Source organism: Canis lupus, chromosome 2 (genome assembly GCF_003254725.2).
Source record: "Canis lupus dingo isolate Sandy chromosome 2, ASM325472v2, whole genome shotgun sequence".
NCBI classification, from domain to species: domain Eukaryota; kingdom Metazoa; phylum Chordata; class Mammalia; order Carnivora; family Canidae; genus Canis; species Canis lupus.
Window position 1 is genome coordinate 28,672,544 of NC_064244.1, and position 25,158 is coordinate 28,697,701.

Below are 25,158 nucleotides of genomic sequence, written 5' to 3' on the forward strand. Positions count from 1 at the left end.
TCGGGGGCGCAGCAGCCCCGCTTCCCAAACAGGCCTGGCTCCCCCCATCTGCCCTGAGGGTAGCTTTATAGAAAAGTTGTGTGTTTCTTTCCTTCTCCCTGGACCTCCTCGGGGCCGGCACGGGGACGGAGGGGGGCGCACGCAGCAAGCGGGGGAACCAGGGCGGGAACGGAGAGGAAGCCCGGGAGGTCTCTGCGGCTTTAAGGGCGGCGGGTGCTGCTTCATTCAGAAAAAGGAGGCGGGCGGGGCGGACGCAGCGCCGCGGCCGAGGCCGGGCAGGCGCGGGCGGGGTTGCCGCAGCCCCCGTGACCCCCGCTCCCGCGCACGTGGCCGGCGCCCGCTCAAAGTCCAAGGGCGGCGGGCGTGCCGGGCTCCCACGCCGCGGCGGGCGTCAGGAAGCGGGCCGCCGCTCCCGGGCCCTGCGCCCCCCCGGCCCCCGCCCAGCACGCCCCCCGGGGCCCGCGCCGCCGCCGCCGCGCCTCCTCAGCCCCGGACCACGGTGGCAGCGGGCCGCGCGGGGAGCCGGAAGCGCCGGGCGCACGGCCCGCCCTCCTCTCGCGAGAGGCGGGAGAGGACGCGGGTTGGCCGGCGGGCGGGGCCGCAGCCAATGGGAGGGCGGGAAGGGCGTGATCGACGGCCTCCCGCGCGCCGTCCCCAAGCCCCGCCCCGGCTGCGGAGGCCCGGTCGCCGCCCGCCGCCCGCCCTCCCCGGCCCTCCCCGGCCCTCCCCTCCCTGCCCCGCTCTCCTCTTCCCGTCTCGGGTGGCGGCCGGCCTCCGTCCTCGCCCGCGCCGTGTCGGTTCCAGCCCTGGCTCCCCGCTCCCGTCGGGCCCCGACGCCGGCCTGAGCGCTTCCGCTGCGGCTCCGGGTGGCCGAGCCGCCGCCGGCCCCTCCGGCCTCTCCGGCCCCTGCGGCCCCTGCGCCTCGTGCTGCCTCTGGGCCGCGGCCCCGTGCGCCCCCCGCCATGAACGAGGAGTACGACGTGATCGTGCTGGGCACCGGCCTGACGGTGAGCCCCGTGCGGCCGGCGCCGGCGGGGGGGCGAGGGGGGGGTTCCCGGGGGGGGGAGGGGATGCCCGGGGTGGGGCGGGCGGGGGTCCCCAGGGCCGGGGGGGGTTCCCCGGGGCGGGGGGTGCCCGGGGCGGGGGTGTCGGAGCCGGGGGCGGGAGTGTGGGCGCGCGCCCGCCGGCTCCGGGAGGACGGCCTCTCCCGCCTGGAAGCGGAAAAGCGGCGGGCGGTGGGGGAGGGGCGCGGGCAGGGGAGGGGGAGGGGCGCGCCCGCAGCTGCGTTTCCTGCTTGGACTCGGGCCGCCCTGCCCGTTGGGCTCCGGGGCCAGGTGTGTGACGGGCCTTCGGATGATCGCTGTCTGCAGCGGATGCAGCTCGGCTAACTTGGAGAAAACTAGCCCCCCCCCCCCCGCCGATGAGAAGCGTTATACAGACCTTTTAACCACGCTCATCCCACTTGCGGAGCAATCGCAGGATTGGGGGAGTGAGTGTTCTCAAAACTTGTGTACCCGACGCTTTGTCTCCCGAGCCCTGCCGTCTTCTCCTTTAGGTTTGGTCGGTGCCCTGCGTCCATTGCCAGCCCTGGGGGCTCCCCCCGCCTTCCCCGATAGATGGGTGATGGGAGGCTGGAGGTTGGAGGCCGGCCTTGGCCTCTCTCCCTCCGAGCGGCCCCACGCAGACACGTGCCTGGCTGGGAAGTAGGAGCAGATCCACGAGGTCGCTCACCCAGGAGACCTCTGTCTAATGGTTTCGAATGTGAGGGACTTGGTGGAGTCTCTTCCTCGGTGGGTGAGTTGGCAGAGGGTTGCATGTGTTGAACGAACAGGCGTGCCAGCTGCACGGCTGTTTGTTTCAGTTAATATTTTTGAAGCGTCCACTTGGGATTCCCAGCTGAGCTTAAGGAGTCTGTGCGGGATTTTGCCCATCGGAAGGGACCCGTTGCTGCCAGCATGTTGAAAAAGCCAGTTCTGCTCCCCGCCCCCCCCTCCGCCCCCCTACGGTTATTGCTGGTCTTTCAGATTTGCCCTAGATTAGGTCATTTGGATGTGGACAAATGAGCACAAATCCATCCTGCAGGTTTCTACATGCCTGGTTTAGAAGCATCACTTTGTGTCAGAGATGGCATGGTCTTCCCGGAGAGCAGCCAAGTTAAGATAATGCACTTTACCTAAATATTCGTTTGGGTTAATTGTGACCTTTTTTTTTTTTTTTAATGAGTGGTAGTAGATACATAACTAGAGATCCGACCAGTTTCAGCCCTCGCTTTATGGCTGTGATGACTTTGATTCCTAAGAGCCTCCTTAGATTGCTTTCTGAGATGGTCTTTGAGAATTCTGTCCACGCAGAGCGTTCTCGTTATTACCGTCACGGATAGGAGTAGTGATGGTGGGATGATTTGATGATCACTTGTTTCTAGTGACATGAGACACCAAAGTTAAAAACGCTCAAATCAGAATTGACTGTTGGGGTGAGCATACCACTTAATTTTCTTGATTTTTGGCTTATGAATATTTAGTGCCAGAGAGTTAAGAACCTAAAAACAGACATACTCTATCAATTATGGGTACAAAGTATTAGGGGATGGCAGAGGGGATGGCTGTGTATCAAGTACTTCAAAGTACTTGTTACTTTGAAGAAAGTGTAAGTGTGAGAGTTACTCTGTTGCCTGGTACTGGCACTGTTTAGTATCAGTTCCTTCTAAAAATAAAGGTCATGGTAATCCACAGATGTAGATAGTAAATTTAACAGAAAATGTGTAACTTGGAACAAAATCATTCTGTCCAGGAGAAATGGAATATTCTTTGTAATTGAATTTCTTAAGGAATTGAAGATTAACTGTTTAAAGAACCACCACTTTCTGAAAAAAAAAAAAAAAAAAAAGCTTTTCCACATGACATCACAAGTTCTTTAACAAACTCTAAGGAGCATGATTTGCTCAATAACTAAGATTTCGCATCATGATGTTTACTGGTTGTGTTACTGTTGTGCCGCAACGAAGCCCTGGAAACACTTGGATCCTTATTAGCTACTCAGACTGCTGGCCTTTCTGAGTTAGCCCTTGGTCTGCTCTTCACTCTTTCCCTCCTCCCTTACTTTCCTGTTAGTCTGGTGACTTTCACTTTGATTTCAGGGTGAATAGACAACATCTGACCACCAAATATGCTACTTCTGATTGATTTTGGGGTTGGCAATAAATTCATGAATCTTAGCACTAGTATATGGAAGGGTAACTAGTTCCATAGCTCTTTGTGGCTCCCAGAGGTTTTTGTGTTTTGTTCTACATAGTAATTCTGGCAGGGAATTACGAATAGAGACGTGTATTTTAGTGATGTTTCACCAGTGTTCTCTGTAGCATATGTTTAGAAATTGTTTTACATCCCAGACATAATTTTACCCTTTTACTTTGTGAAAATTTTGATTTAAAAGAGTTTTTAAATATCTGATTTAAAAATCTCGAACTGCCTCTAAGAATTGCTCTTTGAAGATCCTTGCCATTGCTGTTAAAGTTTTGTAGACGATGGACTTTCCAGTGCAGTAGTGATCATTGGGCCAATATGTACAAAGGTCTTACTTTGGGACGGTGTAAATATCTTGTAGGCAGTCTGTGTCTTATTTTCATTTTTAATTATTTTTGAGATTTTATTAATTTATTCATGAGAGACAGAGCCAGAGACTTGCAGGGAGCCTGATGTGGGACTTGATCCCAGGACCCCAGGATCACACCCCAAGTTGAAGGCAGACGCTCAACTGCTGAACCACCCAGGTGTCCCTGCAGTCTATTTTAAATGAGTTGCAGGCATACTGGTCCCATAGATTAGAAGTAAAATCAGAAACATTTTAGCATACAGAAGTAGCAGTGAGCTATTTGGTTTGAAAAACTGCTAGGTAAATGTTTTGGCTCCCGTACATAATAATGGGCAATCCCTTCTATCTTCCCCTTGTACCTGATTAAAGACTCTTACTGGAGTAATGGCTTTCTGGGTTTCATTAATTAAAATTGTGACAGTTGTGATCAGTTATGGGCAGTACAAAGGTAAATACGCCTGCGTATAAACAAATAGTTTCTCATGTAGGAGAGACTATAATAAAAGTTAATATGAGGAAGTGTACTGGGTGTTATGCTAGAGAACGTGTGGGGATTCAGACGGGAAGCAGGAAAACCTTCAAAAGAAGGACGTTTGTAAGCCAGCTTTTAAAAGTATTGGTGAGCTTTGAGCAGGAGGCATGATTTTCTTTATATATATATATATATATATATATATATATTTTTTTTTTTTTTTTTTTAAAGATTTATTTATGATAGAGGCAGAGACACAGGAGGAGGGAGAGGCAGGCTCCATGCCGGGAGCCCGACGTGGGACTCCATCCCGGGACTCCAGGATCGCGCCCTGGGCCAAAGGCAGGCGCTAAACCACTGAGCCACCCAGGGATCCCCAGGAGGCATGATTTTCTAGGCAGAGTGAGCAGGATGGGTTGATATTAAGAACAGGAAGTATATAAGGAATAGGGAGTTTATTTTTAGTTTTGCCTGAAACAGAAGGTATGAAGAGGTGGATTGGGAAACGGAGTTGGAGAGAAGGCCTTTCACTAGGAATGTTGAATGTACTAGGCTAAGAAATTTGAACTTTATCTTTTAGGCAATGGGAGAGGATTTTGAGCAAGAAAGATATAATTAGAACCAGTTTCAAGAAAAATATCTTTTGACAGCATTTAATGAGATGCATTCAAGGGACAGATAGTTAAAGGAACATTCTGCTGAAAACAATGGTTTTTTACTGTGTTGTTGCTGACATATATCATGGAGATGAACGGATTTAAAAATGTTCTATTTAATGCATTTTCCCCATAGTTTTAGGTAAATAGGTTTCAAAATTCACTTTTCTTTAGTGTGTTTTTTCCTGATCACATTTTTTGTGTACATTTATTTTCTGCTCAGGGTTTTTTGTTGTCGTTTTGTTTTTCCCTGTAACTTTAAAATTCAGTAGGATTTAGAGTTTCGGTGGGTGCCTAGTTTGGTCACTTGGAAGGTCTGTCAGAATATTAACGTATTCTGGCTTGATTCTCTTCAAAGCTTGCTCTCTCAGCAGGAAGGGGTTGGGCATTAATTTTTCCAAGATCCCAGGATACTCTTAAGTACCACTGACCTAGGAAATGCAGTTTTAAGTTGATCACAGTTCATATGTAGGAGCACCATGCAGCCCCCTTCAGGCCAGTAGAGGTGTTTTGTCTTAATGTATTTAGGTGCTGTCCAAATAAGTTACCCTGATTATTGCAACTCTAGCGATACATGCTGGATGCTGAAGGGAGGTGAACTTCATACCACTAATAGGGCCTGTCCCACACCCCCACATATCTCCACATAGTAGGACTAGGCTGTAGCTGTGACCTTTAAGCATTCGATCTGCTTACCTCTTTATGTAGGAGAACATGAAATGTCAGATGAGGGGCAGATGCCATTATCCTAAAGAACTTGGATTCTGAAGATGGTTTTATGGTTTTGGTTATTCTGGATGCAAGTTTGTATTCTTTGTTACCCAGCTTAGGTCGTTTGTGGGTGAGTTTCAGTTAAATGTGGAGTACTCTCATCTCTTAGATTTAAAACTATGTTGGTTAATATTCACTGCTACATAGGATTTCTGGTAAAAGTTACCCATATTGTTGATAGATATGATGGGTAGACCAGGTTTCCTGGTGCAAAAAAAAGGAAATTCATTTAGAGTATTTTCTCTAAAAAGCTTGAATGTGCTTTTGCTTGTTCTTCTGTATTCATCAGATAACTAGTAGTACTGGATTTTAATTCTGAGTTGTTTATTTGTAAGATATTAACATTTTAGGGTCATTAATGTATGTCCTATGCCCAGATATGATTGACTTTATATATACTTTATCAGCAAATTCATCCCATGCTTTAAAGTAAAATTTAAAGTATTACACTTAATGCTACTATGTATATTCTTTTGGTGGTATAAGCAATCTTTTATAGATGGGGCTTAGGAGAATCTGTGAACCTGTAGATGTGTAATTAGCTTTTGTCATATTTGTTCAAAGTGACGCCTCTAAAGGTAGTTGTTAACACTTTGGACTTTAGTGAATCTTTAAACTATAGAGCCCTTTATCTTAGGCCTGCACCTTTAGTGCTTGCCCTAGAGCCATGGTCCAGTGAGTGGATCATGCTTATTTGCAGGGGAGTGTGCAAAGTTACATATAGAAGTTATGCAATACTCAGAGTTGCTTGCTAAGATTTTGCTTTCAAAAGTTGAACTCTGAAGTCTGCTGGAAATAAGACTGTTTCGTCGTTTTCTGTTTATGTCATAATCTGTGTGAAAGTAAATTTTATTGTATTTTCATGAAATATGTTGGACCACATATGTTAGTGCTCCTTTGCATTTTATTTTGAACAAGTGAATTGCTTTTGATTAGGGTTGATTTTTGTAGTTGTAAATTGCCTTCAGTTCTCTTTATCAGGACATCGTTAAGAAAGTGAAAAGGCAAGACACAGGATGGAAAAAGTTTGCAGTATGTATAACCAATAAGGCACTTTTATATATCCAGAATAGAAAAAGAACTATTTTTTAAAAAGATTTTATTTATTTATTTGAGAGAAAGAGAGCACAAGATGGGAAAGTCAAAGGGAGAAGCAGACTCCCCTGGTGAGTGGGGAGCCTGATGTGGGACTCCATCCTAGGATCCCTGGATCATGACCTAAGCTGAAGGTAGATGCTCAACCATCTGATCCACCCAGGCACCCTTAAAAAGAACTTTTATGTAGCAGTAAGATAAAGACAGAAACACATTTTTTAAAAAGTAAGTAATTTGAATAGGTACTGATCAAAAGAAGATAGTCATTATCAGTAAAGTATAAAAAAAAACTAAAAAAGTGTTCAACCTCACTATTTGTCAGGAAATGCAAATTAAACCACATCCTAAGTATAGAATGACTAAAATTAAAAAGACACAAGTGTGGGGCAAGGATTTGAAACAACAGGAACTTTCATGCACTGCTATGACAAAAGTATGAATTAGTATAACCACTTTGGAAAGCTGTTTGGGAGTATCTGATGAAGTTGGACATAGTTGTGTTCTCCTTGATACATATCCAGTAAATGCATAATAAAAACATGTTAGAATATAGAGCATTATTTATGAGAGTCAAAAACTGTAAACTATCCAGATTTCCATTAATAGTAGAATGGATTTTAAAAAATGTATATTCATGTGATACATTCATTCAACTAAAGCCTCTACAGCTTTGTCACCTAAACTGTGGTCTGATCAACTGCAGAAGGTTAGACCTCATGCTGAGTGTACTGAATCAAAAACTTCAGCTTAGCATGATCTCCAGGTTTTTGTTTTAAGTAGGCTTTAAGCCCAATGTGGGGCTTAAACTCCTGTGATCTGGTGATCGAGTCCCATGCTCTACTGACTGAGCCAGCCAGGCACCCCTAACATGATCCCCCTGATCATGATTGATCATTGATTGATCAGTGATTGATTCTTATGCTTGTTAAAGTGGAGCAGCATTGCTTTTAGTAATGGTTCTCAAAATTGGTCCTGAACCAGCCTCCTTAACATCACCCCTGAGAAAGGCAGATTCTTAGCCCGAACCCAGTTCTGTGAGTGGGAATCCCACAATCTGTTTTAATGAGCCCTCCAGGTGATGTGGATACAAAATGAAGTTTGAGAACCTGCTTAGAATTAACATTTTAGACACATTCAGGGGTGATATTAAATTGGGAAGCTTCGCGATCTGTCCACTGCTTGCAGGGTTAGGAAGACCTTCTGTAAAGGTGCAGATAGTAAATATTTTAGGTTTTGCAGGTTATACAGCCTCTGTCACAACTACACTTCTACTGTGGTACAGTGGAAACAGATGTAGACAATATATAAATGGATGGTAATGGGTGTTTACCAGTAAATCCTTATTTATGAAAATCGTATGCAGGCTGCACTTGGCTCTTGTACTTTGGGGACCTGTACTCTGTGGCAATGAGAAGAAGTACACTTCAGGAACACATAAAACGTAATTTGGATAAATCTTGGAGACATAATGTTGAATAAAAGGTGTATACAAAAAGGATATGCTGCATGATTCCATTTATTCAGAGTTTAAAAAATGAGCAAATCTTCACTCTTAGAAATCACGAGAGGAGGGGGTGGGTTTGAAGTTGTGGTTAGGACTGAAATAGGGCCTAACTGGCCTTCTAGATAGAGCACTCAGTGTTTTGTTTTTTGATCTAAATAAGGAAATGGTACATCTTCCTAGAGTAAAATTTGAACCTAATAATAATTAAAACTTTAAAAATCTAAAATGGATAGATATATTATGGAGTAAAATATGAAATACTTATGAATTTTTAAAATAAAGATATCAAAGTCCGACTTCCAGGGGAATGACATTGTTCTCTGCTGTCTAGGGTCTTTGGAGTAAATTTGAAAAGCCCTAACGATTTATGAGGATAGAAGGGATTTCCTTTTCTTTTTAAAAAATAAAGCCCTGATCACCAAAACCCTGGTGTTAAGAGTTTTGAGTGAATGTGTATCCCTTTTGTTTTCTTTCTTGAATGAATTCTTATTTTTCCCCCTCCATCTTGATATATTATATCTTAGAATACTCATGCTTTATTTACCTTTTTCCTGAGAGTGGACATTTATAGTCTTCTATTTATTGCCAGTTTATTTATGGTTATCTTGGATGCTTCCTTTAGAGCTCTAGTTCTCAAACTCTTTGGCTTTGGGATCTGTTTACACTCTTAAAAATTAAGAACTCTGAGAGTTTTGGTTATAAGGGTTATGTCTATTAATATTTATCTTTAGAAATTAACACTGAGAAATTTTAAAATTTTCTATTAATTCACTTAATGACAAGCCCGTTACATATTAACATGAGTAAGTTTTATGAAGTGTAACTATATCTTCCAAAACAAAAAAAATTGAGAGAAGAGTATCATTATTTTACATTTAAAAAATATTTATTTTTAAAGATTTTATTTATTTTAGAGAGAGCATGGGCAAGTGCTAGTTGGGGGGAGGGGTCAGAGAGAGGAGAGAGTCTTTTGTTTTTTAAAGATTTTGTTGGTTTATTTGACAGCTTGAGCAGGGGGAGCAGCAGAGGGAGGACCTGGATGTGGGGCTCCATCTCAGGACCCTGATCTTGACCTGGGCCAATGTTTAACCCACTGAGCCACCAGGGGCCTCTGATTTACATTTCCTGCAGGTTTCCTTAATGTCTGTCTTGAAAGATAGCTGGATTTTCATCTGCTTTGGTGTTCAGACTTTTGTGAGCTATTTTTCTAGCCAAAGTATAAGAAGAAAATCAGGCCTCCTACAGATGTGTAGTTGGAATAGGGAGTATTTTTTTTTTAAAGATGTATTTATTTATTTATGATAGAGAAAGAGAGAGAGGCAGAGAGACACAGGAGGAGGGAGAAGCAGTCTCCATGCCGGGAGCCCGACGTGGGACTCGATCCTGGGACTCCAGGATCGCGCCCTGGGCTAAAGGCAGACACTAAACTGCTGAGCCACCCAGGGATCCCCGGAATAGGGAGTATTTTAATAGCCTTTCACATGGTAGTGGATAGTTTTGGATTTATATCAAAACATTAGTGGCAGATTTTAAATTTTTTTTTATTTTTAAGATTTTATTTATTTATTCATGAGAAACCGAGAGAGGCAGAGACAGGCAGAGGGAGAAGCAGGCTCCCTGTGGGGAGCCCGATGCTGGACTCCATCCCAGGACCCTGTGATTATGCCCTGAGCCAAAGGCAGATGCTCAACCTCTGAGCCACCAGGTGCTCCTGCAGGTTTTTTTTTTTAAAGAGTAATTCTATGAAATCTGAAACCACATCTGCCAAATACCTAAGTCTGAATAAATTGGTTCTTTCAAATAAAAATGATCCATGAAAAAAAGTAGCTAGTTCAGCTTACAAATCAGTTGCACAAAAGTGTTTCCGTGAGCCAGATTTACTTTATATGAACTTCCGTTTGGTTACACAGAATATTAAAAAGGTAGGCATTCAAGGGTGTACGTTTAACAAAGGTAACTTTTAATGCTTCATCAAGGACATTCTTAAGTGAAACTAGCCTTGGTTTGTTTTTTTTTTTTTTTTTTAAACTGTGAGCGCTTGGTGGTGGAGAGTATGGTGACTAATACGATGTGGAGCTACTGCCCTGATTCATTTTCTCTACCGTTGGCCTTGCAGCATCAGTGCTAATGTCAGCACAGTGGAAAAAATAGTGAATAGTGTCCTAGTGTTATGAAAATAGTCTTCATCTTGAGGCCCATGGGGTTCCACAGACCATACTTTGAACCCTAGTCGCTTTAGGGCTTTGTCCTTAAGTTACATGATATATTGTACATATGTAAGTATTAGTTACTATGAGAGTATTTAATGAGGGGCTTTTATTTTGTCAAAGAATGATTTATTTTAGAGGGAGATAGTGTGCGCATGACGGGGGGGGCCGGGGTGAGGGCAGAGGGAGAGAGAAAAACAGACTCCCAGCTGAGCACCGAGCGTGACAGGCTCAACCCCTGGACCCTGAGATCATGACCCGAGCCCAGATCAAGGGTTAGATGCCCAAATGACTGAACTGCCCAGGTGCACCCCTAATGAGGGGCTTTAAAAAGATATATCTGGGGGAAAAGAAATCTGTTTGAAACATGTAGTAATTTTGCTTTCCTTGTTAGGAATGTATCCTGTCAGGTATAATGTCGGTGAATGGGAAGAAAGTTCTTCACATGGATAGAAACCCATATTATGGAGGAGAAAGTGCATCTATAACACCTCTGGAAGATGTAAGTATTAGAATGAATTAATGTGGTTTTCATTCTTTGAAACTTTTACTTGTGAATCTCAACTTCACTCTGTATAGAGAGGTTAATTTTGTTTTATTAGATTATCTATAGCATCCTGTTTTTCAGGGACAGCTAGTTTAGAGCTTATAGACATTTAAGTTGTGACCTTTACTGCCATCTGGAGCAGTTATCTGTTATCTCTTGAAGTTAAAAGCGTAGACTTGATGGAGATCTACTAATTGGCAAGCACAGCACCAGTGCTTTCCACCTGGTTTTAGGTAGTCTCCCAGTTACTCAAAGAGGTATTTCTATCCCCTGTTTTTCAAATGACAAAATAACCTATGTTGTTAAAATCCCAGAGCAGCATTGTGAGCCTTGGTTGTTAGACTCCACAGCTTTAGTTCATTTTGCTCTGCTCTCTCCCCTGCTTCCTACTTTTTTAGAATGTAGGCACATGAAGCATTTCCAGAGTGTGTTTTGCTAAATGTTTCTCTGTGAAGTCTGTTCAGCATCCATATGCATGGATACCAGCTGTACTGTGTTTTATAGGGGATACATAGATATCATCAATTACTGTCCATAATGACTGATAACATAGATATCATATTTTTATCAAAAAATTTTTCTGTATGCAGGCCTACAGAAAAGTTGAAAGAATACCAATGATCAACCTTCCATCTGGACTTAGCAGTTAACATTTTGCAGTATTTGCTTTATGTCTTTTGTTACTGGTTTGAATCCTTGAAAGTAATAGACATCATGATACTTGACCTAAATATTTTAGCGTTCACTGGTTAAGAATAACATTCTCCTATGTGGTCATAATATCATTTGTTATCACATTTAAGAAAATTAACAGTAATATCCAGACCATAGTCAAATTTCCTACTGATGCCAAGAATGTCTTCTCTTGTGTGTGTGGTGGCAGTGTTTCTTTTTTTTCTTTTTAAACCGCTTTACACATTGCCTTTGGTGTTCTCTTTATTCTCTTAATCTATAGAAATCTCCTCACTTCTATCTTTTGAAAAGTCCAAGCTAGTTTTTTGTTTGTTTTTAAGATTTTATTTATTTATTCATAAGAGACACAAAGAGAGAGGCAGAGACACAGACAGAGGGAGACCAGGCTTCCTGCAGGAGCCTGTTGCGGGATTTGATCCTGGACTCTGGGATCATGCCTGAGTAAGAGGCAGACGCTCAATCACTGAGCCACCCAGGCGTCCCTCCAAACTACTTTTTAATAAGAAAACGTTGTGTACTTAATATTGCATCATATCAGGAGGGATATAATGTCTAGACTCCTCCACTGGTCATGATGCCAACTTTGACCCTAGTAAAGGTGATGACCACCAGATCTCTTCATTGTTAATAATCTTATAGAGAGTGGTATGTTGGCACCATTCCTTCTACATAGTACATTTACTAATCTTCAGTGAGGTGAGTAAGCTGACTTTTTTGTTCGTTTGTTTCCACAGTGAATATACTCAAGGGGTTGGGTTTTTTAGGAGTAAATATGCCAGCTTTGCTTACTCACTTCCACATTAGCAATAAAATTTAGGAGTTCAAATGAGTATTTCCAAATTTTAGACAACAAGCTTCTTTTTATCTAGAGCTCTTACTCAACTGACAGAAGTTAAAAATTAGCTGGAACTAACTTTGTCTTTTTTGATTTGAAGAATCCAGAATTTATTTTTAACTCCTTACATAACTATGGAAGCAAAACTAAGCCTTTTGTTAACTTTTTATTCAGAAGAGAATGAGTTTAAATGATTTCTACATATGTAGGGTGTATCTGCAGAGCTAGCGTGTCATTGAAAATTGTTTTGTATTCTTTTCTGTTAGTAAAGAAAATACTACCTCTGTAATATTTATTTTAGCATTCATTAGTTTAGTAATGTATTATTTAACTTAGATATGTATCGGAATTTCTCTAAAAATTTTATCTGATAAAATCTACTGGTGGTCAGTTACTATACCAAAACCACATCATGGAATGGTTGCTGCGTAGCGTAATAAAAAGTAAATTTTGTTACATTGTGGGTAATTTTTGTTTTGGTTTTAGTTATACAAAAGATTTAAGATACCAGGAGCACCACCAGCCTCGATGGGAAGAGGGAGAGACTGGAACGTGGACCTGATCCCTAAGTTCCTCATGGCCAATGGTAAAGCATTCTGGCATTTATGGGGGGTGCATTGAATCTGGCTTAAAGATAGAACCTAGCTCTTGACAGAGTGTTATGCTAGGTATGTGAAAGTAGCTTTTGTTGATGGCAGTGGTTTGTGGTGAGTAGCGTGTGGGCCCGTGGAGGCATCTGGAGTCCGTATGAATGGAGGATGGGGTGACTCCTATCTGGTCGATTCTGGAGACCCCCTTTAGGACACAGCACAGTATGTAGGAAAGCCCTAAGCGTCTGCAGCACTCCTCGGGGCTTTCCCAACAGTCTCAGATAACTGGGCCTTTAGAAGAAGGTTTTCTCCTACTTTGGAGGCTTTCAAGATTATTTTTTCACATTTTTCTCATGTTTTTAATTAGGGGAGCTAATTGCTGTGGTATTAGTACCTTTTTCTGAAATGATATTAAAAAAATCAGGTTGTTGGTATGAAGTCTATTTATGTACCATGAATTAAAGTTCATGGTACATAAACAGGGAAGAGCTGCCCTTCCCTGTTTTTGGGTTTTGTTTTGTGTGTGTATTTTGTTTTATGAGTTGATATTTTATAGTTTTTTTAGTGGAAAGATACATATATATTTTATATATATTTTAAAGATTTTATTTATTAATGAGAGAAAGAGAGAGAGGCAGAGACACAGGCAGAGAGAAGCAGGCTCTCTGCAAGGAGGCCAATGCGGGACTCGATCCCAGGACCCCGGGATCATGCCCTGAGTCAAAGGCAGACAGACGCTCAACCGCTGAGCCACCCAAGCATCCCTAGTGGAAAGATCTTATTTGAATTGTCTCTGAAATAAAAAGGTACCTACCTAAAATTCTTTTGAAATAAATTGTAAGCACCTTTTATATAAATAATAAAATTATTTCATTAAAATTAAGAAGACACAGATAAGCAAGAGAGGAAATAAAATGTGCATAATCAGAGTCTTACCATCTAGAATCATGGTTAATATTTTGGTGTATAACCTGCCAGGCTCTGTGTGTTGAACCTCACCATACACTCCTAGATGTAAAGTGTGGGGATAGATGCAATGATTTTTTAAAGCTTTTTTTTTTTAATTTTTATTTATTTATGATAGAGACGGAGAGAGGCAGAGACATAGGCAGAGGGAGAAGCAGGCTCCATGCACCGGGAACCCGACGTGGGATTCGATCCCGGGTCTCCAGGATCGCGCCCTGGGCCAAAGGCAGGCGCTAAACCACTGCACCACCCAGGGATCCCTGATTTTTTAAAGCTTTTATTTTATATTGCCACATCTGTCTCTAACCCCCGGCCTGTGAGAGTACCTCATTCCCAGTTCCTTCACCAAGCCTGAATATTCTTCATTTTAACCTTTTTTTTGTTTTTGTTTTTTTGTTTTATTTATTTGAGAGAGAAACACAGAGTGCTCACAAGCAAGCTGGGAGAGAGGGGCAGAGGGAGAGGAACAGGGAGAGAGAATCTGAAGCAGATCCTCCCCCTGACCCTGCTGAGCATGAAACCAGTTTTGAGCTCTATCCCAGGACTCTGAGATCATGACCTGAACTGAAACCAAGAGTCAGATACTTAAACTACTGAGCCACCCAGGCACCCCGTCATTTTAATTTTTGTCACTTTGTTATAGCTAAAGGCAAAATAAAATAGTGGGTTATTTATTTATTTATTTTAAGTTGGCTCCAAGCCCAGCATGAGGCTTGAACCATGATGCCAAGATCAAGAGTTACATGCTCTATCCAGAGTCAGTCAGGCTCCCCATGAATTTTTTAAAAGTACCTATTTGTTAGAGTGTGAAATAATTTCTAGATGTATATTGCCTTTCATATTTTTTTAGTGAATTGGCCAGCCTTAGGCTTTGTATATTTTTCTTTTGAGGTTTTAAAATTTTTCCTTATCCATGTGTCAGAGAGCTCTTTAGAAAGGCTATGGAATAAATAGTGTATTTAAAGGTATGTTCCTGTCTGTGATTGGCTTTATATGTAGCTGTGCTGTATTTTTCTTCTGTACATAAGCTTTTACTTTTCATGAAGTTAATATAGAGTTATTTTTTTGTTTTTTATTGTGAAGGGTATGCTTATAATTTTATCTTCAAGGTTATAAAAATACTAATATTTGCTATTAATGGTTTTATAGTCATGGGGGGGGTTGTGTGTGTGTGTGTGTGTGTGTGTGTGGTTTTTTGTTTTTTTTTTTTTTTTTAAATAATCTCTACCTCAACATGGGGCTCGACTTCTGACCCAAGATTGAGAGTCACAAGCTCTTTCGGTGGAGCCAGCCAGGTGTCCTCTCTGTTAACCCATTTGAGAAGCAGAGATTGAGATTTGTTTTTTCAGAATGGTTCATCTGTTGTCCCTCAACACCATGTATCTTTTCCACTTTGATATGAACTTTTATAATATATTCTTAGAAATGGGTCTCTTTTTTCCCCACTAATTAGTGGACTAATCAATATAACTGCAATTTATTCTAATGCCTGGCTGCATAAAACTCTCATCATTTAAAAAAAATTTTTTTTTAGAGACTCCTGGGTGGCTCAGTCAGTTAAGTGATTTCAGGCCAGGTCATGATCTCAGGGTCCTGAAATCAAATCCTGAATTGGGCTCCCTGTTTTACAGGGAGTCTACTTCTCCCTCTTTCTCTGCTCCCTCCACCCACTTGTGTGTACACTCTCGTTCAGTAAATAAATAAATCTTAAAAAAAAAAATATATAGAATTTTTATCCTTTCAAATGAGCTTTAAAATAATTTCTCAAAAAGTTTGCTATTTTTGGTATCCCACATTTCTTTGGTTTATGGACAGGTGATATTTTTAATTATATGCCTGGTTATATTCTTTATCTGAAATTAATATTCATGTTTTTATTATTTTTTAAAGATTTATTTATTTATTTTAGGGGGGTAGGAGGGCAGAGGGAAAGAGAATCCCAAGCAGGCTCCGCATGCACCCTGGAGCCCAGAGCAGGGCTTGATCTCATGACACTGAGATCATGACCTGAGCTGAAATCAAGAGTCGGATGGAGGGACGCCAGGGTGGCTCAGCGGTTGAGCATCTGTCTTTAGCTCAGGGCGTGATCCTGGAGACCTGGGATTGAGTCCCACATCGGGCTCCCTGCACGGAGCCTGCTTCTCCCTCTGTCTGTCTCTGTGTCTCTCATGAATAAATAAATAAAATCTTTAAAAAAGAAAAAAAAGAGTTGGATACTCAACTGAGTGATCCAGGTGCCCACTAAATTAATATCTATTTTAATTAATACAGATTGAACAATATAAACTGAATAGCACAAATTCTTGAAAATTTTTGCCTATCATTTGAGTCTCTTTATAATAGGAACTTTATTAAAGGAAACTCAGACCCATTTGCAATAGTCCTCTAACTCTAAACCTCATACCTCTCATTATTAGTATAGCTTTTACAAAAGCAAGTTGATACAAGTTGATAAAGTTATTAATCTTGAAGTTTTATAATAGGAAAAAAACTTCTAAATCTGCTTAGTAAGAGGTGTGCATTCTGATGGTCCCATTTAGAACACGGCATTGGAGACTTTTTGGTAGAGGTTATCGGACAATGCTAGAAAAAACTGGGAAGCCATTAGTATTAGCCAACAATAAATGTATTCTTTTTTCTGCTGGCTTTTGAAGGTGGTAAGATTTAAATTGTAGTTTGAATTGTGGGACTTTTTTAGGTCAGCTTGTGAAGATGCTGCTTTATACAGAGGTCACTCGTTATCTGGATTTCAAAGTGACTGAAGGGAGCTTTGTCTACAAGGGAGGAAAAATCTACAAGGTTCCTTCCACTGAAGCAGAAGCCCTGGCATCTAGTAAGTGATTTTATTTTATTTTCTCAGAACATTGAGATTTTATAATGGAAAGGAATCCTAGGGGTCACAGTGAATGTCCCCTGTCTGACAGCCGTCTGTCCACTCATCCAGGCAACAGTATTTATTGAATGTCTGTTACTTGCCGGACACTGTCCTGGGCAGTTGAGAGACCCATCAGTGAGGAGAATGTTCAGCACCTCTCTTCTGAAGCTCGGAGAGAGTTTAAGTGTCTCTGTCTTGTGGAACTTGGTGCTGCTGTTAGGTCAGCCAGTGCTCTTTCATAATAATTCATAAGAGCTGTTGTTTTGGGTGTTTCCTGTGTGCTAGGCTCTGTGCTAAATACTTCACATTCATTTTCTTCTTTGACTTTTGAAACACCTTTATGGGGTAGGGTTTCCATTTCATAGAGAGGGATTCAGGCCTAAAATCAGACAGGGAAGATTAGGGTTTAAACTGTGGTATTGCTCCAGCGCGTGTACTTTACTACCTGGGCTGACCTCCTGCGCCTTATTATCCAACCTGCTACAAAAGGCAAGAACTTTGTTCTGGCAAAACTAATCTTCTAATTGATGCTGTCATTCTCTGGAAGCCCAGGTTTTAGGAATTCCCAGTGAGTATGGAGTGACTTTATTCTTTGCCCAAAATTATTTCCCCTCTTGGCTCAACCTAAGGTTAATCTGGTTAACCTTTCCTCTTACTGCCTCTTTTCATTAGACGTCCTTGAAGGTGTTTGAGAAAGGATGAATTTATATAGCGGTGGGTGGATTAGTTTTCTCCATGAGTACTGGAGGAGCTCAGGGGAGGGAGCCACTTGGATTGGGAGAAGATGGGAAGTGCCAGTAAATTCTCAGTTGATTATTTTGGTGTGAGTGTGGGAAAATTTTCTCACCTAAAAACCCAATTTGAATGACTTTGGCCACTTCTCCAATTCCATTTACTTCCTTCTTGCTCTCAGAGGAGAAAGTGCTGGCATAAAATATTGAAAGGCACAATAGCCAGAAAGTCAAACATGAGTACGGAGGTTTGTGGCAAAGTTAGGATTGACAACTGTGGGTGAAGAAATGGCCCCTACTTAAAGTGAGGGACTTAGTGGTGTCATCATGGATTAGAAAGTATTTTAAATGACAATGTAAAATTTATCCAAATAAAGTATTTTCATAGAAGTAAAAGTTAAACAGTTTGAGGAGAATCTCTTACAACAAAGTTTGTTTCCAAAGTTTTATTCTCCATTTGAGTCTTACCTTTGTTAATAACTTCAGTCTCCTTCATTAACAGACAGTGAAGGACTTACCTTCTAGCAGTTTTATTTTTCTGATTTAAATTTTTCAAATATGTAAAGCCTTTAGATGACTTGAAAGCCAACATTATAGCAGAAGATGTATTTAGAGTCTGTCTTTATTCTGTTGTCTTCCATCCTTCCCCTTCATCGTTTTTGTTTCTGGTTTATCCTCTTATGTTTCTTTTTCCAAAAATAAGCAAGTGTGTTTATTTGCCTATTTTTATGGTTAGTTTTATAAAGGTATAATTTTTACATAGAGTATAATTTACCTGTTTTAGTATATAGTTTTATGAATTTTTACCAGATGACTGTTTTCCTGTTAATGAATAGGATCTGGAAGTCAGAATGGGAGGCTAGAAGATCCTAGGCAGAATGAATGGGATATGGAAAGGTGGAGAAGTTTAGAAGGATGAATAAGAATAGGTTACTTTGTTTAATTTTTAAAGATTTTGGGATCCCTGGGTGGTGCAGCGGTTTAGCGCCTGCCTTTGGCCCAGGGCGCGATCCTGGAGACCCGGGATCGAATCCCACGTCAGGCTCCCGGTGTATGGAGCCTGCTTCTCCCTCTGCCTATGTCTCTACCTCTCTCTCTATCTCTGTGTGACTATCATAAATAAATAAAAATTAAAAAAATTTTTTTAAAGATTTTATTTATTCATGAGAGAGAGGAAGAGACACAGGCTAAGGGAGAAGCAGGCTCCCTGTGGGGAGCCGGATGTAGAATTTGATCCCAGGACCCCAGGATCATGCCCTGGGCTAAAGGCAGACACTCAACTGCTGAGCCACCCAGGCGTCCCTCTTTTGTAGTTCTGTACAAATTCTAGTATTCTAATTTTGTGAAAAATGTTGAAATTTTGATAGAGATTGCATCGAATCTGTAGATTGCTGTGGGTAAGTATGGACATTGTAACAATATCCTTCCAGTTCTCTGTGGTCCAATCTTACACCCACTTAAAGCTTTTATTTTTTCTCTTGATGAAACTGCTCTGGATTTTGTTAACTTTTTATGTTTTAAAGGCCTTAAGTTTTTTTTTTTTTTTGGTAAATAAACCCTATTGTGCAAGTGAATGAAAAGAAGTAAAACAATATTTGAAATGATGTTAAGATACTACTTAGAAAACTGAGTAATTTGGAAAAGGGTTTTTTTCTAACCCTTTTTTTATATAGTTGAATATTTTCCTTCTATATTGTATATCCTATCTATGAATAATTAGACTTTTGTATTTCCTTGCATCAGACATTAATTATGTGAATGGAGTATGGAGCACGTGTTATGTGCCGTGTACCCTTCTAGGTTTGGAGGAGGGAGGGTTCAACAGAAGGGGAAAAGTAAAAAATGCTTTCTGTTATGAAGCTTGTATTAGAGGATTCAGGTTATAAATAAATAAGGGAGAGGATATCAGATGGTGATAAGTCTGTGCAGACAGATGAAGGGATGTGGGGACACAGTTTTAAATAAGGTGATCCGGGAAGGCACCGTCACAGAGAAGTAGTTGGAGTTGTACTGTATTATTTTGGCTGTCTTTTTTTATCCCTGACAACTCAACATAAGTTGGTGCTTGTGTGGTCATTGAACTTTTTTTTTTTTTTTTTTTTTTTTTACCCTTATTACCCTTACTGTGTATGCACTCGGTCCCGCTTTATTTTTTTTAATTCCTAAAAAATTATTTAAAATCCATTTTGATTTTCATTCAGTCTTTTAAAGTCGGCTCCATACCCAGTGTGGGTCTTGAACTCATGACCCTGAGATCGAGTCCCATGCTCTACCGACTGAACCAGGCGGGTGCCCCCGTCTCATTTTTTTAAAGCTAGGTTGTAAATAGAATTTAAAAATGTTAATAAGTGGCTGTCGTTAATGGCCTGATGAGCATTTTAATTTCAGTTTTGTTGGTTTCATCTATAGTCTTGGGGGAAATAGCGTTCAGAATATCGAAACATTTCACTGTTCCTTGAGAGTTTGTTGTCTTTACAGTAGTCATATAGTTTAGGAAAGGGGAAGGAGATAAATCCAGAGCAGTTTTTTTCCTTTGGCCTTGTCTTCCTGGCGGCTGTGAACTCAGGACTACTGACAAGAGAGCTGCAGGTTTGTAAAGTAGTTTATACCTGTCTCTTCCTTTTTCTCGTATAAAAAGCAGTTACCTGATTACCTAGGACCTCCCTGAAGTAAGTGCCCGGCAGCATAACCAACATCTTTTCTGTGAGGTGCCGGAGTGAATGTCCGAATACAGAAAAAGGAGGAGCTTTCAGAATTTTAGGCAGTTGGCTGAGTACAGATCAGAGTTGTCGAGAACATTCAGGTGGATGCCCTTGTAATAGTCTTTCAAAGTCATGTTCACCTTGCACCTTAATAAGAGATAAAATTAAGTGTGTTACATTTAATTAAGTGCTGATTATAATTGTAACTGTAAATTTAAAGACTTAATCGCTGATCTGTTGTAATTCTGTTGGTTTCTTTTGAAGCGTAGTAAAAGTAGAAGCCATACTGTCTAGAAGAGCCTCGGGTAATCCCATGGCACATTTTTTTTTTTTTAATTTTTTTAAATTTATTTATGATAGTCACACAGAGAGAGAGAGAGGCAGAGACACAGGCAGAGGGAGAAGCAGGCTCCATGCACCGGGAGCCCGACGTGGGATTCGATCCCGGGTCTCCAGGATCGCGCCCTGGGCCAAAGGCAGGCGCCAAACCGCTGCGCCACCCAGGGGTCCCTCCCATGGCACATTTAAACTTGCCTCTCACACTCTCTTTTCCTCGTGTTCTAGCGTGAATGTTTGCTTTTTGACAAATTCTTTAGGCTTAATGGGACTGTTTGAAAAACGTCGCTTCAGAAAATTCCTAGTGTATGTTGCCAACTTTGATGAAAAAGATCCCAGAACTTTTGAGGGCATCGATCCTAAGAAGACTGCCATGCGAGAGGTGTACAAGAAATTTGACTTGGGACAAGATGTCATAGACTTTACTGGCCATGCCCTGGCACTTTACAGGACCGATGAGTAAGTGTTTTGGCTTTTAGATTTGTGTTTTTCTTGGAATTGTCACTGAATTTCTCCATTCTCCAAAATGGAAATTCTAACAAAACAAGTAAATAACCAGGTTATATTATGAAAAGTTCCAGCTGTAAATTAGTGTTAGAACCTTTGAAGTAAAATATGAAAGTAGTGAAATGAAATCATTGAGAAAAACGTTTTTAATATTTATTTTCTAATATTTATTTCCTTTATCCTAGCTATTTAGATCAGCCATGTTGTGAAACCATTAATAGGATTAAACTTTACAGCGAGTCTCTGGCAAGATATGGCAAAAGCCCGTACCTCTACCCACTGTATGGCCTTGGGGAGCTGCCGCAGGGATTTGCAAGGTCAGTGCCAGTCGCTAACCCCGTCTCCTCCTCAGCGGAAGTATGTGCTGTGTGCTTGGGGTGAGGAGCTCCGTCTGCGAGTCACGAGATGCTGCTTATTTTTATTGAAATAAAACTTTTTATATATAACGAAACCACGGATCTACAGGAAAGAAATGCAGTTTGATCCATGTCCTAGACCTGTGTACCACCACCACCGCCGGGAGAGGACGTTTGTCCAGGAAGTTCCCTCGGGTCACCTCCTCATCAGCCACCCCCACTCGTAGCAGCTCCACCTGTAACTTCTTTCCACTACAGATCACTCGTGCCTGTGCGGGAGGGTCACGGAGAGGGAGTACTCCGCCGGCCCGCTTGCCCCGCTGCGGTTTCAGTGCGTAGTGTTGTCAGGCTTCTCGATTTTAATCACCCAAGTCGGTGTGAAGTGCGCTCATTACGGCTTTAACTTGGGTTTCCTGAGAACTAATGTTGGTCACCTTCATGAGCTTTTTGGCCATTTGTATAATTTTGTGGTATGATTGTTAATGTCTTTTGCATGTTTTTCAAGATTGGGTTGTCTTTTCTGTTTTTGATTTTAGGAGGCCTTGTATTCTGGCGGCAGTGCACGTACTGTACGTCTTCTCTCCCGGAGTGCCTTGTCTTTTGCTTACATTCAGTGCTTACTGGGTCCTTCCTGAGAGAGCTCTGCGTACCTTGAGAGCACAAAGATGGTCGCCAGTGTCTTTTCCTGGAAACTTCATAGTTTTCATTGTGAAATAATGTTGGTGTGTGAGGTGAAGTAGGCCTTGAAGTTCCTTTCTGTCCATACCAGTACTTAATTCTTGTAGCACCATTGTCGAAAAGACTTTGTTTTCCAGTCACGTTAGTGCCTTTGTGGCACATCCACGGGCCACAGATGTGTATCTGTTTTGTTCCATTAGTTTATTTTTCTTATGCCATTACCATAGATAGCATCCTGAGTATTCTAATTTTTCTTTTTTAAGATCTTATTTAGGGATCCCTGGGTGGCACAGCGGTTTGGCGCCTGCCTTTGGCCCATGGCGCGATCCTGGAGACCCGGGATCGAATCCCATGTTGGGCTCCCGGTGCATGGAGCCTGCTTCTCCCTCTGCCTATGTCTCTGCCTCTCTCTCTCTCTCTCTCTGTGTGTGACTATCATAAAAAAAAAAAAAAAAAAAATCTTATTTATTTGCGAGTAAGAGCACAAGTGGGGGGGAGCCTGCCAGGGAGCTTGATTTGGGGCTCAGTCCCAGGGCCCCAGGATCATGACTGGAGCAAAAGGCGGACACTTAACTGTGAGCCACCCAGGTGCCCCCACATTTCAAATAATTTCTTGAATTTTCTGATAATCAAATCCATATTTTTTTATTATCCTTTCAGTGTCTAGAATCCGCAGTGTGTTCCCACTGTCGTTGTGATTTGTCATATTTTCTCCTTTGTCTTGTTAGGATTTTATCAATTTTATTAATCTTGTCAAGGTACGAAGCCTTAGTTTTATTTATTTTCTTTGTAGCTTATTTTCTATTTTATTGGTTTCTTTATTTCTTCTTCCAACATGGGTTTAATTTTCTTCTAGTTTTAGCTTTTTAAAATTGAAACAGATCATGGGTTTTACTTTGTGTAACATAAGGATTAAAAGGTTTAAAATTGAGATCCCTGGGTGGCGCAGCGGTTTGGCGCCTGCCTTTGGCCCGGGGCATGATCCTGGAGACCCGGGATCGAATCCCACGTCGGGCTCCCGTTGCATGGAGCCTGCTTCTCCCTCTGCCTGTGTCTCTGCCTCTCTCTCTCTATGACTATCGTAGATTAAAAAAAAAAAAAAAAAAGGTTTAAAATTTCTAAGTATGTATCATTCTCTATGGTACCCTCTTTTTTTCTTCTTTGATCCTTGGGTTTTTGAAGGTATAGTGTTTAATTGCTAAACATTTGAAGATCTTAAATATTGTAACTGCTATCTACTTTAATTCCATGACAAAGAACAAACTTGTAAAATTTTAATCTTTGAAATTAAGGCATACTTTATGGTCAAATTTTTTTTTAATTTTTTTTTTTTAATTTTAGAGAATGCATGTAGAGGTGACAGGGAGGGCAAGAGAGGGGTAGAGGGATAGATTCTCAAGCAGTCCCCACTGAGCGTGGAGCCCACCGCAGAGCTCGATCTCAGGACCCTGAGGTCACAACCTGAGCCCAAACCAAGAGTCGGATGGTTTATTGATGGAGCCACCCCGGTGCCCCTCCATGTCTGCTTTAATTATCTCCACCACGCAGCATTATAATTTTTGCACTGAGCAATCAGTTTGAAGAGAGGAGGAGAAAGAGTAGCCATAACCCCCCCCCCGCCCCACCATGTTAGTTGCTCTTCTTTCTTATACATCCATTTCTCTGGAGACGCTTCTCTTTATCTCTTCTTCAGTGTTCTTGTAGTTCTAGGTCTGCTCTTACGAGGTCTGTACCTTGATTTTTGAAGGACTTTTGTTGGCTTGAGGTGTTTTCATTCAGCACTTTGCAGCTGCTGTTTCTGATGACAGTGAGCCGTCACTGGGGTCAGTACCCGGTCCTCTGTATGGAACCAGCATTTTTTACCCCCCTCTGGCTGCTTTCAGGATTCTTTTTGGTGTTTTACAGTCTTAACTTGGATTTGCCTCAGATGGTTTTGCCTGGATGGTTTTGTTGAACTGCTTGGATGTAGAAGTTAATTGTTTATATGAAACTGGGAATTTAAAAATCCTCATTTTCTTCAGATATTTCCTCCCATTTCCTCCATCCTCTCCCTCTGGACACCAGGTCTGTGTGTGTTGGATGCTGGGTATTATTCCATAGTCACTGAGGTGCTTTTCATTATTTTGGTCTCTCTGTGCTTCATATTGGATAATGCCTGTTGATTTGTCTTCAAGTTCACGAACTCCTTTTTGTTATTTTTAAAAGGTTATTAATCCCATTCAGTGAGTTTTAACTTTTTTCTGGTTCTGTACTTTCTACATGTGGAATTTCCAGTTTTTTAAATATAGTTTTTTGTGAGATTCTGTTACTCATTTTGACCCTCCTGAATATATTTGCAGTAACATGTTCTTGAACCTTTGTGTGAGTAAAGTAATAGCTGCCTCCACCCCCCTGCACACGGTGACACTGGTGATCTGGGCACCTGTTTGTACTGATTTGCTTTTCCCGAGGCTTTACTTTGGATCATGTTTTTTTGTTTCTTCCCGTGCCTGGTAAATACTGGTGTGCTGTCGAGATGCTGGGTCCTTCCTTCCTCTGAGGAGTGACTTGTGTGAGTTGGCGGTTCAGTCCTTGGCCACAGGACTGACTCTGCCTTTTATTGGATGGGACGGCAGGGTTTGTTTTGGCTCAATCCTTCGTCGGGTTTTGGTGGAGCACTTACGGCGGGTCCCAGGCCATCTGCTGCGGTAGCGTCAGACTTCGACCCCCTCGTCTTCGAGGCCCCGGCCGTCCTCGAGGCCCCAGCCATACCCTTTGCTCAGCTCCTTGTACCTTTTGGGCGTTGCTTTCGCTGGACCCCTTGGAATGTCACAGGTACGAGCACTTCTGGAGTGAAGGATTTGAAGAGCTTTTACAGATTTGGTGGCTCCCCTTTTTGTATCCTTTCCTCCCACAAGTTCATCTCCTTTGAGCTCTGGATTCCATCCTTTGACCCCGAATTGACAAGACCACAGGCTTTCTGCTTGTTCAGCAGCTCCTGTGACAAGGAGCAGGGAGAGGGTCCTTCAGCTGAGCCACCACAGGAGCTCCACATGCAACTCCAAGT

The 25,158-nt window shown here is 41.9% G+C and overlaps 1 protein-coding gene across 3 annotated transcripts in view; it reads left to right on the top strand.

Moving 5' to 3' along the window:
• Positions 1 to 735: 735 nt before the first annotated feature.
• GDI2 (GDP dissociation inhibitor 2) overlaps positions 736 to 25,158 on the top strand; it is a 28,922-nt gene continuing 4,499 nt past the window's right edge. The window contains exons 1-6 of one of the 3 annotated variants that reach the window (XM_025445142.3): positions 736 to 1,007; positions 10,691 to 10,798; positions 12,858 to 12,957; positions 16,626 to 16,760; positions 20,832 to 21,030; positions 21,264 to 21,395. In XM_025445142.3, the coding sequence (XP_025300927.1) occupies positions 963 to 1,007; positions 10,691 to 10,798; positions 12,858 to 12,957; positions 16,626 to 16,760; positions 20,832 to 21,030; positions 21,264 to 21,395 (719 nt within the window). In that variant the 5' untranslated portion in view covers positions 736 to 962. Of the gene's footprint in view, positions 1,008 to 1,601; positions 1,795 to 10,690; positions 10,799 to 12,857; positions 12,958 to 16,625; positions 16,761 to 20,831; positions 21,031 to 21,263; positions 21,396 to 25,158 lie in introns of those variants that run through there. The other 2 variants (XM_025445141.3, XM_025445143.3) reach the window with 2 other exon arrangements.